Here is a 16,276-nt window from a genome sequence, read left to right on the forward strand (position 1 = left end):
GGTTAAAACTGTATAATAGTGTAGTACGTACATTAAATAAGTTTTTTATTGATGTGAATGATTGAAATGATGAAAATGTAAGGTTAAAACGAGTATAAATAGGAGCTGAAAAAACGTTGAAATCAGATCAGGCATTTCTGCCTCGCTCGAGTCGGAGTGCCTGATCTCATTTTTTTATATTTATATTTTTTTAATTTATTTATTTTTATTTAATTTTATTTTATATAGAGTTATATAGAGTTATATAGAGATATATAGAGTTATATAGAGTTATATAGAGTTATATAAAGTTTGCATGTCTGTGGTTTGTGTGATTGTATGTTGTATTTTTTTATATTTTAGGTGGGTTCGTTAGCGGTTGCTCATACATACATACATACATCATGTTTGTTTGTGTGGTAGTATTTTATGTTCTGTTTTACTCATTTTTCTCTTTCTTCATGAGTCTTAAGTTAAGTTAATGAAGCATAGGTAGGTGAGGTAAAAATTAATTTATTATATAGGTAGGCTAGGGCATAAGGTAATTTAGTTACATAGGTAGGTTAGGGACTCCTATTCTTTTGCTCTACTTGGTGGTGTGATTTTTGTTTTGTGTTTTTTTGTTTTGTTTCACATCATACATTCAGCAGGTACGCGGTGGTTCATGGTTTTAGTGGGATTTTTATTGATTGAATGTGGTAGTGTGCTTGGTTATATAGAGTTATATAGAGTTATATAGAGTTATATAGAGTTATATAGAGTTATATAGAGTTATATAGAGTTATATAGAGTTATATAGAGTTATATAGAGTTATATAGAGTTATATAGAGTTATATAGAGTTATATAGAGTTATATAGAGTTATATAGAGTTATATAGAGTTATATAGAGTTATATAGAGTTATATAGAGTTATATAGAGTTATATAGAGTTATATAGAGTTATATAGAGTTATATAGAGTTATATAGAGTTATATAGAGTTATATAGAGTTATATAGAGTTATATAGAGTTATATAGAGTTATATAGAGTTATATAGAGTTATATAGAGTTATATAGAGTTATATAGAGTTATATAGAGTTATATAGAGTTATATAGAGTTATATAGAGTTATATAGAGTTATATAGAGTTATATAGAGTTATATAGAGTTATATAGAGTTATATAGAGTTATATAGAGTTATATAGAGTTATATAGAGTTATATAGAGTTATATAGAGTTATATAGAGTTATATAGAGTTATATAGAGTTATATAGAGTTATATAGAGTTATATAGAGTTATATAGAGTTATATAGAGTTATATAGAGTTATATAGAGTTATATAGAGCATAAATCCTATATAGATACCTTTCTTTGCTCTTCTTTTCTCTTTTCTTTGCCGACCGGTCGGTTTCTTTGCGGTTATTTACATTTAAATTGAATAAATAAGATTTTACCATTCATTTAGGTTTTTCAGGTTCATTTATCCAGGTTGAAGCTTCCAGAGGAGTTCATCGTGGAAGATCAGGATGGTTGTGATGTCACGCTACGTTCGTTCATTCGGTGGCAAAGAATGCACGCCCTGCTGGGGTACGTTTTACGGTTTCTTTGCGGTTCTTTTTTTTGCCAGTTGGCTGGCTTTTCCGGCGGAATTCACTGCGGCTCGTTTTTGTATTTTCATTTAAATTAGTCAAATAAATAAGATTTTTCCATTTCATCCATTTTATTCAGGTTGAAGCTTCCAAATGAATTCATCGTGGAAGATGTCAGGCTACGTTCTTTCATTCAGTGGCAAAGAAGATACGCCTGGCTGGGATACGTTTTATTCTTTTTTCTCTGTTTTTCTCTGTAATTTAACATTAAGTAAGAATGCTCACACGCACATACACACAATTACATTAAATAATTATATAGGTAGGTTAGATAGGCATAATTTTAATTGTAGGTAGGATAGATAGGAAGCATCCAACACTAATGTAGTTGAATAGATAGGCAGCGTAAGTTTATCTCTTCTATTTTTTCTCGCACCCACATTACACGCATCAGCGTATTATACACACACACACAAATACATACATAAACACATATTAGTATTTGAGCGTTATTTTATTTTCATTACAAATTCTAATTTATTATTACTAAGGTTGAGAGTAATTTAATTTCATAGGTAGTTAAGGGCAATAATTTAATTCTAGGAACAATCTTATAACTTAAATTAAATAAACGCTGTAAGTGTATCGATAGGTAAGTTATTTATTAAGTTTTACGTTATTATTATTAGGTTGGAGCCCAAGGCATTACGTAGGTGGTGGGGTGGGTGCCGAAAGGCCAATGAATTGGGCTCTTGAGTTTTGTAATTTTAGGTAAGCTAGGGCCATAATGTAATGAATAGGTAAGTTAAGGCTACGTTGTAACACACACTCATTAATAGATTTAGGGTTTAAGTTTTATATTATTACTAAGTTGGAGCCCAAGGCATTACGTTGGTGGTGGGGTGGGTGCCGATTGGCAAATGAATTGGGCTCTTGAGTTTTTTTGTAATTTTAGGTAAGCTAGGGCTTAATTGTAATGAATAGGTAAGTTGAGGGTACGATAGCCGATAGACTCTGAATTTCGAAGTCTCTTGTCAGAGGTAAGCCTTGGTGGCCAGTGGTGTACCGGCAATGGTTTACTATCCGGACGGCAATGGTTTACTATCTGCACGGTAATGATTTATCATGCGGCACGGCCATAGTCTACTACCCGCACGGCTTCCGGACGGCAAATGGTTTACTATCCGCACGGCAATAGTCTACTATCCGCACGGCAATGGTTTTCTATCCGGTGCCCTGGCTGTCGGTGAACCTCTGTGCAAGGAGGAAGAATGAAGGGGGACTTTCGACTATCGTACCATTAACAATTTAATATAGATTTGTTAAGGTAATTGAATAGGTAGATAGGATTATTTTTATTAAGCAATTTGAGATGCAGGCACCGCTAAGCTTTCTGATGAGAATCTACTTTTTCTCTATCTTTCTCCATCAACACGGGCTGTGTTTCAACAACAACCTCGAGGAGGAACCGGACCGCATTCAACATTCTGCCTTTGTCGAATGGACGACGGTAAGTTTTTTTTACATTTTACTTTATTATTTTAAAATTTTATTTATTTGACATTATTTTCATTTTATAATTTAATTTTTTTTGCTTCTAAGATTCTAACATTCATTTACTACTACGCAAATAAAAAAATTTTGTTTACAGAATGATGAGAGGTGGGCAGTGGTGGGAGTCAGCACGTTTTAGATGGTGGTCTCATGATGATTTACATATGATGATGGTGATGTAGGAAGAATCAGCTCGTTGGCTGTTCGACTGACACTCTGAAGTTCGGATGGTATTTTGTGTGCCGACCAGATGGTGGTAGTCGGTGCAATGGAAAGTACAGTAACGACGATTTTTGAAGTAAGGTTTAGTTTCGTTTTTTATTTTTCTCATTCGTTCATTTTATCACTCAACCTTTTAAATTATTCTTCTATTAATTGATTCGTTAATTCATTCTATTCATTAATTGAATCATTGATTTATTAATTAATTAATTCATTCACTCATTCATTCAATCAATTATTCAATCATTCGGTTAATCATTTATTCGATCGTTCCTTTGTTCCTTGATTTACTAATACGCTATTAAAAAAATGTCTACAGAATGATGAGAGGTGGGCTGTGGTGGGCATCAGCACGTTTCAGATGGAGGTCTCATGATGATCGTTCCGATGACAATTCGAAGATAACAACGACGGTTTTTGAAGTATGATTTAGTTTCTTTTTTTTATTTTTCTCATTTATTCACTCATTTCATCACTATCTTTCAAATTATTTCTCAGTGAATTTATTCATTGATTCCTTCTATTCATTCATTAAATCATTGGTTGATTAATTAATTAGTTAATTTATTCGTTCAACCAATCGTTCAATCATTCAGTTAATCATTTATTCGTTCGTTCCTTTGTTTCTTGATTTACTACTTCGCTAATTAATAAAAACTTGTCTACAGAATGATGAGAGGTGGGCTGTGGTGGGCGTCAGCACGTTTCAGATGGTGGTCTCATGATGATCGTTCCGATGACAAATCGAAGATAATGTTAAAGGTAAATTTGTTTTCGTCTCATTAAACATTTGAAATTACTCGAATTTGAACAAAGATTGTGTGTTATCTCAAAAAGATAAGTTGCCTATTTTTTCCAATTGCTTGTTTTTTATTTTAGTGAATTTTTTTTCAATATATTTTTCAGTATCTGGTCAAATTCATTCCATCGATGCGTGTCAGATGATGGTCGGTGCAATGGAGGTTCGTCGGTAGTGAGTGAAGTTTCTGGAGAGTGCGCGCCCGCACATTTACATACACACACAACACACATCAATACAACACATACATACACAACATCCATTCATTCGGTGTCGTTGTTGTTATGTTTCTCTTCAACTTTATATTTTCTTTACCGTGAACCGGGCTTTAATTTAATTCATAGGTAAGTTAAGGACTGAGATGGGTTAAACAATTGTAGGTAGGCTAGGGCTTAACACTAGTTAAAAAGCTTCAAGTAAAATAAAAACGCTAAAATATGTTAAATAAAATACTTGAAACATCTAAAACGAGAAATACAAATTTGTAGGTAAGTGAGTTGAGTCAATGTCTATAAGTAAGATAGGGCCCTGAGAGTAATTTTATTATAGGTAGGTGACTGACTATTATTCTTGCGACTTCTTACTAGTTTTTAGTGATGTGTTTGTTTTCGCTTCACAACACCACACCAACAAAACAAACTACATTTCATTCTCGTCGTCGCCTTAAGTTGTACCTTTTTGAACAATCTTTTTAATAATGTCTATTTATTTATTCATTAAATGTTGACTGGTTTCTAGTTTTTTTTTTAAATTGGTTATATAATTTTTGGATATTTCTTGATTTACTTTGTATATATGCATGTATAAATTATTTCTGTTTAGTATGTTGATTTAGTCATTATGATATGTTGTGAACTGTTCTTACTTAAATGTTCATGTTACGTGGTTTATTATCCTTCGGGAACTTCTAAGGAGTGTGTATGATAATAATAATAATGGATAATAATTTTTATCGGTCGATATTTTGTTGTATTTGTTTATTTAAAATACGAATTTAAAAAAAAAATTGACATTTTAAAATTTTAATTAACCGTCACTTTTCATTTTTGAATGAATTCAAATAAAAGCAACTACTGTGTTTTTCTTTCTTTACTAAAATCTCGAAATTGTTTGTAGATCTGTACGGTTAACTGTTTGTTCGAGTTTGAACAGGCCTTGCAAATTTTTTTTATCTATTTTTGTTTTTATTTTTGTTTATTTGGTTCATTCAATTTAGTTGATCGGTTGATTGATTGGTTGGTTGATTGATTGACTGGCTGACTGGCTGGCTGGCTGGCTGACTGACTGACCGACCGACTGACCGACTGACTGATTGTTTGTTTGTTTGATTGATTTATCTCATAGTATTGTATACATGAGAAAAAATCCGATTAAGCCAACCTACGGCTTCAGTAAGCCACTGTTTTTCACCTGACAAAAGCAATTTCTATATTTATACTGACAAAAATAATTGTGGTATGAATATATTGATTTATTTAAAGCATTATATGTACAAAAAGTGCTATCGTAAGAGTTCTATGAAACCCTGTAAGCCACTGCTGTAAGCCAACGTATGATTTCAGCAGCCAGTTTCTTACGAGCACCAGCAGAATGTAAAATATTCATTGAATATAATGAAGATAGTTGTTCAAATAACAATTTTGATTTATTTAGGCCGTTTATTTCATAAGCAAACCAATTTTTAACATGATCGAATAGTGTAAAAAAAAAGGGTGACTATAGTTCAATCCTACTAAGTCAACCTTCGGCTTCAGTAAGCCAACGGATTTCACCTGACCAAAAGCAATTTTTATATTCAAATTAACAAAAACAATTTAATAATACATAATTCTATTAATCATTATTAAAATTAAATAGAATTACTACAATGTTTTAAGCATATTAAATCAAGTAAATATTTCATATAGCTTGCTTGTCAAAATCCATGCAATTTCGTAAGCCAACAATCCAAGCACGACAAATAGCCCGACCGATAGATCGAATTGATCGATTAGTCCTATTATTCTAGTTATGTGGTTTGGAGCAAGGGGAGACATTACTGAAAATAATTAAAAGTTGAAAAAATTGAGGTTCTTTGCATATCCCTGCTTCAACCCATAAGAAGGTGTTGTATGCTGGTAAATAGGCCTCCCCTTGATCCAAACAGTTGAAGCCGGTCGGCATGCACATAAAGAATTAAAGCATTTATCAAATATGTTATTTGCTCTTTTTTCTATGCATCACAAAAAACCTAATATCGTCGGTTAAGATTTTCAAACATGATGAAAGCTCTGTCTGCTTATAAACTATTTGCCAACAGAGTAACATTAGTTTTTTAATTAATTAATTTAAATATGTTAAATTTATTATTTTTTAATTCTGTAATATAAAAAAAACAAGTTTTGTTTTTCAGAATGTAACTGGGGCACTGCTGAAGAAAAGCACCACCACTAGCCACTTGCAAGCCCTGCAACAGCAGTATAGGTTGAGGTCGGGCCTGCCACTGAACACCGCCATTTTGTTCGTACCCCAACAGGAAGCATGGATTGCCGAACGTTTTGGAAAGTTCTACAGGGTCTTAGAACCTGTGAGTTTATAAAATTTATTAAATTAATTTTCAAATAATTTTTAGGTTGGTATGACTTTTATTCGCTTTCAGTGGAAAACTAGGCTGTAACTAATCAAGGTTGCAAGGAAGATATGGTGGAGAATGAAAAAGAAAGACATACAATTCATACATGGATTGATAAATATGATAAAAAGCTATATTTTTTTATAATTAATTTGTAAAAAGAATTTTAAGTAAGTATGGTTAAGCGTTAAGATGAGACTCTCACCGTGAGAGTATAAGTGTGTGTTTTAATTTAAAAATTGCAAGCACAGGGGTAAATGTATTATAATGAAATTTTAATTTGTTTAATTTTAACCACATAAACATTTTAAAAAATATTGGCATGAATTTAAAAATACTCCTTAAACTTAAACCTAATAAATTATTTGAATGTGTTAGATACACTGATAATTATCACCACTGATCACAATTAAAATAAATAACTCTATTATCATTCTCTTCAGTTTGTGTTTTGAATTTTAAGATTTCATTTAAAATTGAACAGGGATTGAATTTTTTGATTCCACTAATGGACAAAATAAAGTACGTTCAGAGTTTAAAAGAACTTGCTATCGACATTCCCCAACAGAGTGCCATAACAGCTGGTTATTTTAAAAAATTTTTGTTCTAATTTGTTTTTTAATTTTTCATTAATGAATATAGATTTTCAATATTGTGATAAATTAATAAAGAAATAAAAATTTAATTTTTTTTTGAGAGGTTTATTATTGTGACTTATATATGGAATTTTATTTCTAAATATAAACTAGTTTCACATTTAGGCTTTTCTTAGCAAACATTTAAATAATTACAACAACTGATAAAATGATTATCTTAATGTAATTATGTTTTTTTAACAAATAAAAAATTTAATTGAAGTATAATGAAAACTAACTATAATTAAATATTGTATCTATGTCCACAGATAATGTAAACTTACAAATAGATGGTGTCTTGTATCTCAGAGTTGTTGATCCGTATAAGGTTAATTATGTTGTTTTTATATTACTCATAATTTTTTATAGTAAATAATATTTATTATAGAATCACTAGAACATTTTGATGTTTTAATCTATCAGCTAGATTTAAAGTTTTTTTTCCACAATAAAACCAAACAGGCAAGTTACGGTGTGGAGGATGCCGAGTATGCCATCACTCAACTGGCCCAGACTACGATGAGGTCTGAGATTGGAAAAATCCATCTTGATACTCTGTTTAGAGAAAGAGAGTTACTTAATGTTGCTATCGTCGGTTAGTCGGTTGGTGGGTTGGTTGGTTGATTGGGTTGTTGTGAGTTGGTTGGTTGGTTGGTTGGTTGGTTAGTTGATCAATTGATTTGTGAGTTGGTTGGTCGATTGGTTTGTAAGTTGATTGGTTGGATGATAGGCTTTTGAGTAAAAGTATAATTAAAGATTGACTGACTGACTGACTGACTGACTGACTGACTGACTGACTGACTGACTGACTGACTGACTGATTGATTGATTGACTGATTGATTGATTGGTTGGTTGATTGATTGATTGATACGTTGAATAACAAATAGTTATTTGACTAAAATATTCTCACCTAAAAAATAAACATCAACATTAACAAGATGCGATCAACAAGGCCGCAGAAGCTTGGGGAGTTGACTGCAAACGTTATGAAATCCGTCAGTAAGATTCCTTCCACTCAATGTCATCATTTTTTTCTTGATTCTTTACAGTTCTCTTTTTGATGCTTAAATGGGCACACAGCGTTTCTTAATGAGCATAAAACATCATGCACATCACATAATGTCACACGAGTAACTTCGTATTCGCTTCATCGATTGAGGCATTTTTTGATTTGTCTGGTTGATTAATTTTTTTGTTCATTTATTTGTTGTAAAATCAAATCAGGTATCTTTGTTATAAGTATTATATATTATCATTATATAATTATATATATAATTATTAATTATTTTTATATTATTCAATTTTTTTGTGGTTAATTGAATGTTTGCAGGTGATATGAAGTTGCCAACGAGAATTGAAGAAGCCATGCAGATGCAAGTGGAAGCCGAGAGGAAAAAGAGGGCTTCCATATTGGAATCTGAAGGCATGATGATGGTGGTGATAATGAAGTTAACGTGATGATGGTAAAATAAACATGATGATGTTGGTGATGGTGATGAAGATGAGGACGCCGTTAATGATGGTGATGATGGTGACAACTATTATGATGATGCTGATGATGGTGATGATGATGGATATGTTTAGAAACAATTCTTTCTCTCTCTCCTGCAGGTGTGAGAGAGGCGGAAATAAATGTAGCCGAAGGCAAGAAGAAGGCACGCATCCTCACATCTGAGGCCTACAAGAGTGAACAAGTCAACCAGGCTCAAGGTCGGTTTGCTATCATAGCAAATTTCATTCAGTCATTCTTTCAGCTGTCATTCACTCATTCGTGCCATTTCAATGAGAGCAATACGTTGGAAGCAGAACGCACCACCACAAATAATATTATTTCATCCAATCACAAATGAACACAGGTGAAGCAGAAGCCATGATAGCAACAGCAACTGCCCAAGCAAGGGCCATTCAGCTTGTTGCTGAAGCTCTCTGCAAAGAGGTGTGATTAACACAGCGTCACTCTGGATGTATTTTCCAGAAAATACGTCCAGAGTGACGATTTTTTACTATGCCTTTTCAAAATATATTCTGTTTTTCAAGCTTTTTTTTCACCACTTAACACTTGTCTACAACTGTTTCCAAGCAAACTGTCTCTGTTTTTTACTGTCAAAGTTCTGTGTGAATAATTGAACAGTCTTTTTCACCCATTCTATGATCTTAAACAAATCACGCACCACCACTACCACAGAATGGTCAGAATGCAGTGTCTGTATCAGTAGCCGAGAAGTACATCGAGGCATTCGGCAACATTGCAAAGCAAGGCAACACCGTTCTTCTGCCCAGTAACACAGCTGATGTTGCCAGCATGGTCACTCAGGTCATCACTATTATTATTATCATTATTATTAATATTATTAATATTGCTATTAGGGATGCACCGGATTCAGGTTGGACTTGGCCGGATTTGAAATTCAAAAACCGGCCGGAGCCGGGGCCGGATTTTAGTTACCATTTTACATACGTTAGAAAAAATACTCACATTTAAGGTTATCTACATGTTGAACATCATAAAATAACACCAAGCAAATAGTTATTTAATTCAAATATATGAATAAGTTGTGTGATACGCCAAATTCTGTACACAAAGATCAGCTTATAATTTATGCATATTTGCATAACCCAAGTTAAAGCACAAAGAAAATTGTCCAGCTCACCGCACAATTAGTGATGTTGTAATTATGTGTCATGTATACCTAGCCTAACCTTTAACATACCATGTTTTTAAATTATGTGCTCATGTATCTCTCTCTCTCTCTCTCTCTCTCTCTCTCTCTAAATATATATATATATATAGATATATATCTTTATTTATATATATATATATATATATATATTTATATATATATATATATATATATTATGTAACTATATGATCCGTCATGTGCAATTATCAATATATAATATATACACGTGCTTAAGTTCTTTTACACAAAGATCAGCTTATAATTTATGCATAACCCATGTTATAGCATAAAGAAAATTGTCTAGATCACCTCACAATTAGTGATGTTGTTATTATGTGTCATGTATGCCTTTAGCTTAGCTTTAGCCAATAACTTATTGACATAAAATTAATTGAATTCAATAAAATTTTTTTTCTATTTCTAACATTTTTAAAAGTTGATAGACGCTTAAATCCGGCCCTAAATCCGGCCACCAAATCCGGCCGGGGCCGGATTTGAAAAAAAAGCCGGATTTTGGCCGAGGCCGGAGCCGAACTTCGGTGCATCCCTAATTGCTATCGATTTCATTTGCTGTTCACTTGACTTGAACATGTGTTTTTCATTTAATTGTTATTGGATTCAATAATTTTTTGACTATAAATAATGTTAAAATAAATTCAAATGAAAACTTTCTGACATGATCAGGAATTGTGGTTTCAAGAAAAATAAACTCAATCTTTTGATGAAAATTATACTGTCATATCTGGTGTATCATAGCCACACACGTTCATCTCGCGAATGTTAAATATGAAAGATAAAAAATTGTATTATAAAAATTTAATTAAAATTTGTTACTAAAACTACTCACTTAACGCCAAAATCTTTTTTTGTCACTTCTCAACAACCATCATTCTCATTCAGGCCATGGCCATATTTAAAACCGTCAGTACGACAGTTACTAAACCAGTTGGACCAGCACCATCGCTACCGCCATCGCCGCTACCATCCTCACCGCTGCCGTCATCACCATCCAAATCAGCAGCGTCACCACCCAAAATGTCATCATCGTCACCAGCCTTGACGCCGTTGTCGTCAGCAGGAGCAGCCGCGAATCGGGCAGCTAAAGCAGACAAACCAAAATTTGTTTAGATGTTTCAAGTTTCTAAAATAATTTCAGTTCATCAATATGACTATGTTAAACACAACTACCCACATCCACTCATTCATTTTTGTTTGCAAATTGTTTTTAAAGTATTATTTTAGGTTTTTTGGTAAATTGGACAAAAAAGCTTCCAATTATATTCTTTTCTTGAGAAAATGAATTATGCACAATTTCTTAAAACAATCTTTAAAAAAAGAAACTAACGTAAATGCAATGAATTGAAGCAATAACATTCATGGATATTAATCTATTTTAGTATTATTGCATCTTACATAAGAAGGCACGCGTCATAAAAATATTTAAAATACTGCTCTGAAAACAATGTAGCTCCATTTGACGTTATAAGTAAGTAGATATGGACATGCATATATATACATGTGTACTTACATATATTTGTGTGTATATGTACATACATAAATGTACATCATACTTCATAAACATATCTGCATGGTACTTAGTATGTACTAATTATAATATAGACAACTGAACCAGAGGTTGTACTTATAATAAACAACAAATAAATAAGAAAAAATAAAGTTCATAATGAATATTAGTCACCAGAACCAATTTATTTCTAAAACAATAAATTAAATGAATTCATTTTAACAGATCATTAAACAAATTTTATATAAATAAGAAAGCAGTGTAGGAGTGTTCAGATAGATGCACAATGCAGGTAGATGGGTAATATGGTAATATTTGAGACTTAACAATTATATAATAGCCTAATATATAATAATTACATACAATGGTATGGATGAATATTACAAAGTGCCTAGAACTAAAAACAGGCTGGCCATAGGCACATATATGAGATACTAAATTATATTGTATAGTTTAAAGATCTGCTACTATGGTGCCTTATCTTTGTGTAGTCTGTCACTAGCCACGTTAATTTCAAAATCAGTGCTGTCTGTATCACTGATATTGTGACTGGGACTGCTGTCAATTTTATTTTGGTGAGTCAGGTTCTGTGATAAACTGTTTGTATACGAAGATAGTTTAGGAATTCTGTCAAAAACTGTAATGTCCTCATCCTCTTCATCGTCATCTAGTGGTTTCATCTCAATGGGGTCATCTTTGGAAGCTATTAAACCGTATTTGCGAGTTTTGCTCATTTGGTGCCGATGTCTGTTAAAGGTGAAAAGAAAAATCACATAAATAAGAAATTCATTTTTTTATATAAATAGCCAGCAAAACATATAACTATTATATTTATTAAAAATTAGGCTGAAAGATGTAATGGTAATGATAATATCAGCAAATGACTTTATATTAAATTTGTTGACAAATTCTGGTAAAATGTGTGACTAGCATTTTATAAAAATCAAAACTTTGTCGTATGATAGATAAAAATATAATTCAAATAACCCATTAGAAGCTAATTAGATAATTTATCAAATAAGTTTAGGTTTAGTAAGTTAGGTTAACTTTAGCCAAGGTTACTTTTTTATGTGTAATTATGTATTAATAGCACTTATTGACATATATTTATATATATATATTTATTATTTTTTATTATTATTTATTTATATATATATTTAAAAAAAAAAATATATTATATATATATATATATGTTTAATTTGGTTTTGGTATGGCAAACTCAAATAAAAAGAAAGAAATAATTAAAAACAAACCGCAAACAACGGATTAGCAAGTAGACAACAACAATGGCAGACACACAGACGACGACGAGAAGCGCTCTCGTGAAGACATCTTTATTTTCAAGCAAAGATATTGTACCATCATTATGTTTGATGTCAGTCCCATCAGCAGTACTGTTATTGTTGGCTGTGATGGTGACGTCTGTGGACATGGAGGACCCGGATGAAAAAAAAAATGCAGTGGTAGTAGTTGTAGTCGGCACGGGTGGGTCAACAGAATCTGTAGTTGTCGAGTCTTCTACAGGTTGGCCATCATCAGCAGTGGTCATCTTACGGCCAGATTCCAGAGCGATGACGAACGTCGCAAGAAAAAAACAGATGAACATCACGTGCCTTACAAACATCGGGATGAGTAGATTTATTAAAAAAGAATTAAATAAACAAACATTCTAGACTCTAAAAAATAAAAAGAAATTCAAAAAAACCAACAGGTTTAAAACACTCAACGTAAATAATCAAGGTAAATCTAATCTAATAAAAAAAGTTATACTAGCGCTTAACTGAGATTTAACAAACCTTTATAGAATACAATGGATTCAATAATTAAAGGTCAAGACAATAATTACGGTGAATTTAAATAATGCAACTTAACTTGAACGTTGTTGAGAAAACGTTTGCGCCATTATCGTTATATTTTGAGCTATTTCAAAATTCGAGTAAAAAATTATACTTATTTCGCTATAGCGAAAAAATTGAAACTATTTGTACTTGTACATTTTAATTTTTTGTTGGTATCATAGTACAAAACAACTATATGATAAAATGCAAATGATACTGATCAAACCAAATTTTTTTATTTAAAAACATCGCAACTGCCTTTCATGATATAATTTTTAACAAGCATTAACAAATCAGTAAAAAATACTAAAAAAAAATTTAACAATAACGAATTAAAATTCCATAATATTTATTTTTAATCGCTATTTTCATGAGCTGAGTTTAAAATTGAATACATCGCCACGTTTCTTCTTTTTAAACTTCGTGACTTGTAGCTAAGGTCTGGTTTGGTGCCCGACGTATTCACATTCCCTTCGTCATCTGATTCCTCCGAAAGACGCCTAACACCGCGGACTTTTGATTCATTTTGAACAATTCTATCATCACCATCATCTTTTGTATCACCTTTATCATCTGAAAATAATTTTTCACTAACATCCAGAGCTTTCTGTAAGTTGAAAGGTGAAGAAACTGAACGATCACCGGTAGTATTAGGTTCACCATCAGCACAGTCCTCATCGTCCAACGATATTTCATCAGGGTTTTGAGATTTTTCTAATAGAAAGGAATTTGAGGTAGACATTTGAAAACCGTCTGACAACTGACTATCATTTGCAGAGAAACTTCTGTTTCTATCTTCAATGTTTTTTAAAAACGTGCCATACGGATTTATCAAATCCAATTTGGCGCACAACCTAACAGTTTGTTCATTTAAATATAGTAAAGAAATGTGACTATGGCGTTCATTAGGCCTATCAGTAGCCAATAATGGCGGAGCAGTTGGTCTGAAATCTTTTGGGACTTTGAAATCGTCATTAAATGCCATGGCTACCTCCTTCATATCTGATTCTGATGCACTGAAATCATACCTTGAAATCACAAAAAGTTTGTTACATCAATATTTTTTAAACATTAATTAAAATGAAAACAACATCTTATATAAAGTAAGTGCATGGTAAAATGTCAACTGTAGTAGCAAGTTATTCTGGGCAAAACAGAAAAAAATTCAACGATTTTACTTTGCACTGATACACTTAAGTTTATTAACAAGTATTTAAAACACTGCTATAAAATTAAAAAAAAAATGTAACAGATTCAAACCTTCCTGTGCTTGCTTCATCTGGCAAGAAGCAGGTAGCTGGTGACAAGCTGAAAAAATCATTAGTTGATTTTAAAATACTCATCCATTCGGCGTCAAGTGAGATGCTGATGTCGTCATTGTTTGATGACTGCACTTCTATGATCTGGAATAAAAATGTTCACATTGTTTGTTAACCATTGAAAATATATTGCAAGTTGAAAAAGTTTTTACAAAAAAATCGATTAAAATTATAAAAAAATTAATAAATAAATTATGACTAAAAAATTTACTCAGATACACTCTATTGAGAAAATCAAAAATTCGGAAACAATTTCAACAAAATTGAAAATTAAAAAAATTGAATAACCTGTAAGAATTTTCTATGTGGCAAACATTTGTCCAAGGATAAAAATTTTGTTTCGCCATCTGGTAAGCCTGCTTCATTCTATGAAATGTATAAATAATTATTATACAACACTTGCTAACTGTTTTTCAAAAGTATTTTAAATAAAAAAAAGTAATAAATGAATCCAGTAAGGAGTGGAATAAACTCAGTTAAAATAATTTTCCATGTGGTCATGGTTAGTGAGTGTTGCAAGTCGTATCTTTTTTAGAAAATAAAAAAATTTCAACTCACAAGATGTCCAACGACGGCTGAAAACTTGCAGTGAAGATGTGCCGCGAACCAATACTGAGGTTTCAGTTTAAACAGGAGCTCCCTGCCGACAGGACTGCCCAATGTTCCAGTTTCTACCTCTTCTCTGAAGTATTTTTTCTCATGTAACAGCCCTACTACGTCCCCATAGTCATAAATGCCTTGTGGCCAGTCATGGGACAGAAATATATCTATCTTTTTGCGAATCTGTGAAGAAACAAGTTGAAAAGTTAGTTGTGGTAAATCATTAAATGAATAAAAGTGTGCCATAGAAATATAAACCATTTAAATGTTGGTAAGTCTTTCAATAATATCATCACTCAGGTTGAGAAAGATATACACTCCGTATTAAATGAAATGATCTCATGAAAGGAAACTAAATTTAAATTATGTCCATTTTGTTCGCATTTGAAATAATAGTGAAAAACAGTTACACAAAACAACTTTTAAGCTGTGAACTCTAAGATTGAGAGTAAGCTAAAAAAAATATTTGAAAACATCTTTGCTTATTAATAAAAATTTAACTTGCAAAACATGACCTCATCGCCACTTTTTAAATATTCAACTCGAAAAAATAAAAAAGAGAGAAAAACTGAAAAATAATCAAAAATACCTGCTTCAGTCTGAAAACATCAATATTTCTTATGTGGTAGCACGATCTGAGGGTCTTCTCATCGTAAGGAGGATGTTCAAAATGACCTCTATGGAAATTGTAATCTTTGTAGATGCCCGACAGGCCAGCTATTCTCACCCCATTTATATTTATGACACCTGAATAACCTATCAGACAATGAAATTTCTTTTTTATTTTAAAAATTTATAATAGTTTTCATCATTATCACACAAAATGTAATCAATGATACTTGATAATTTAAACATTTTTATTATAAATGAAAATAAAATTATCATAAACATTGAAATAATCATACAGCAATATCATGAACTTTTATAATCTAATCTA

General features: G+C 31.8%; 2 protein-coding genes across 2 annotated transcripts in view; one reads left to right on the forward strand and one right to left on the reverse strand.

Annotated features, from left to right (window-relative positions):
- Nucleotides 1-6,328: 6,328 nt before the first annotated feature.
- HELRODRAFT_113932 (hypothetical protein) lies at nucleotides 6,329-11,378 on the forward strand. The gene is made up of 11 exons (XM_009025394.1): nucleotides 6,329-6,429; nucleotides 6,522-6,695; nucleotides 7,225-7,324; nucleotides 7,645-7,703; nucleotides 7,838-7,970; nucleotides 8,315-8,371; nucleotides 8,707-8,799; nucleotides 8,988-9,086; nucleotides 9,233-9,312; nucleotides 9,562-9,690; nucleotides 10,958-11,378. Exons 1-11 carry the CDS (start codon nucleotides 6,388-6,390, stop codon nucleotides 11,183-11,185), a joined length of 1,194 nt encoding a protein of 397 aa, XP_009023642.1. The 5' UTR covers nucleotides 6,329-6,387; the 3' UTR covers nucleotides 11,186-11,378.
- A 2,205-nt stretch (nucleotides 11,379-13,583) lies between these two features.
- HELRODRAFT_185863 (hypothetical protein) overlaps nucleotides 13,584-16,276 on the reverse strand; it is a 4,046-nt gene continuing 1,353 nt past the window's right edge. The window contains exons 4-8 of the mRNA XM_009025395.1: nucleotides 15,929-16,095; nucleotides 15,298-15,522; nucleotides 15,028-15,105; nucleotides 14,681-14,823; nucleotides 13,584-14,448 (exon numbers count right to left, since the gene is read on the reverse strand). Coding sequence (XP_009023643.1) covers nucleotides 13,776-14,448; nucleotides 14,681-14,823; nucleotides 15,028-15,105; nucleotides 15,298-15,522; nucleotides 15,929-16,095 — 1,286 coding nt within the window. The 3' untranslated portion in view covers nucleotides 13,584-13,775. The remainder of the gene's footprint in view (nucleotides 14,449-14,680; nucleotides 14,824-15,027; nucleotides 15,106-15,297; nucleotides 15,523-15,928; nucleotides 16,096-16,276) is intronic.

The sequence above is a fragment of the Helobdella robusta genome (assembly GCF_000326865.2).
Source record: "Helobdella robusta unplaced genomic scaffold HELROscaffold_41, whole genome shotgun sequence".
In the NCBI taxonomy this organism is placed as follows: Eukaryota; Metazoa; Annelida; class Clitellata; order Rhynchobdellida; family Glossiphoniidae; genus Helobdella; species Helobdella robusta.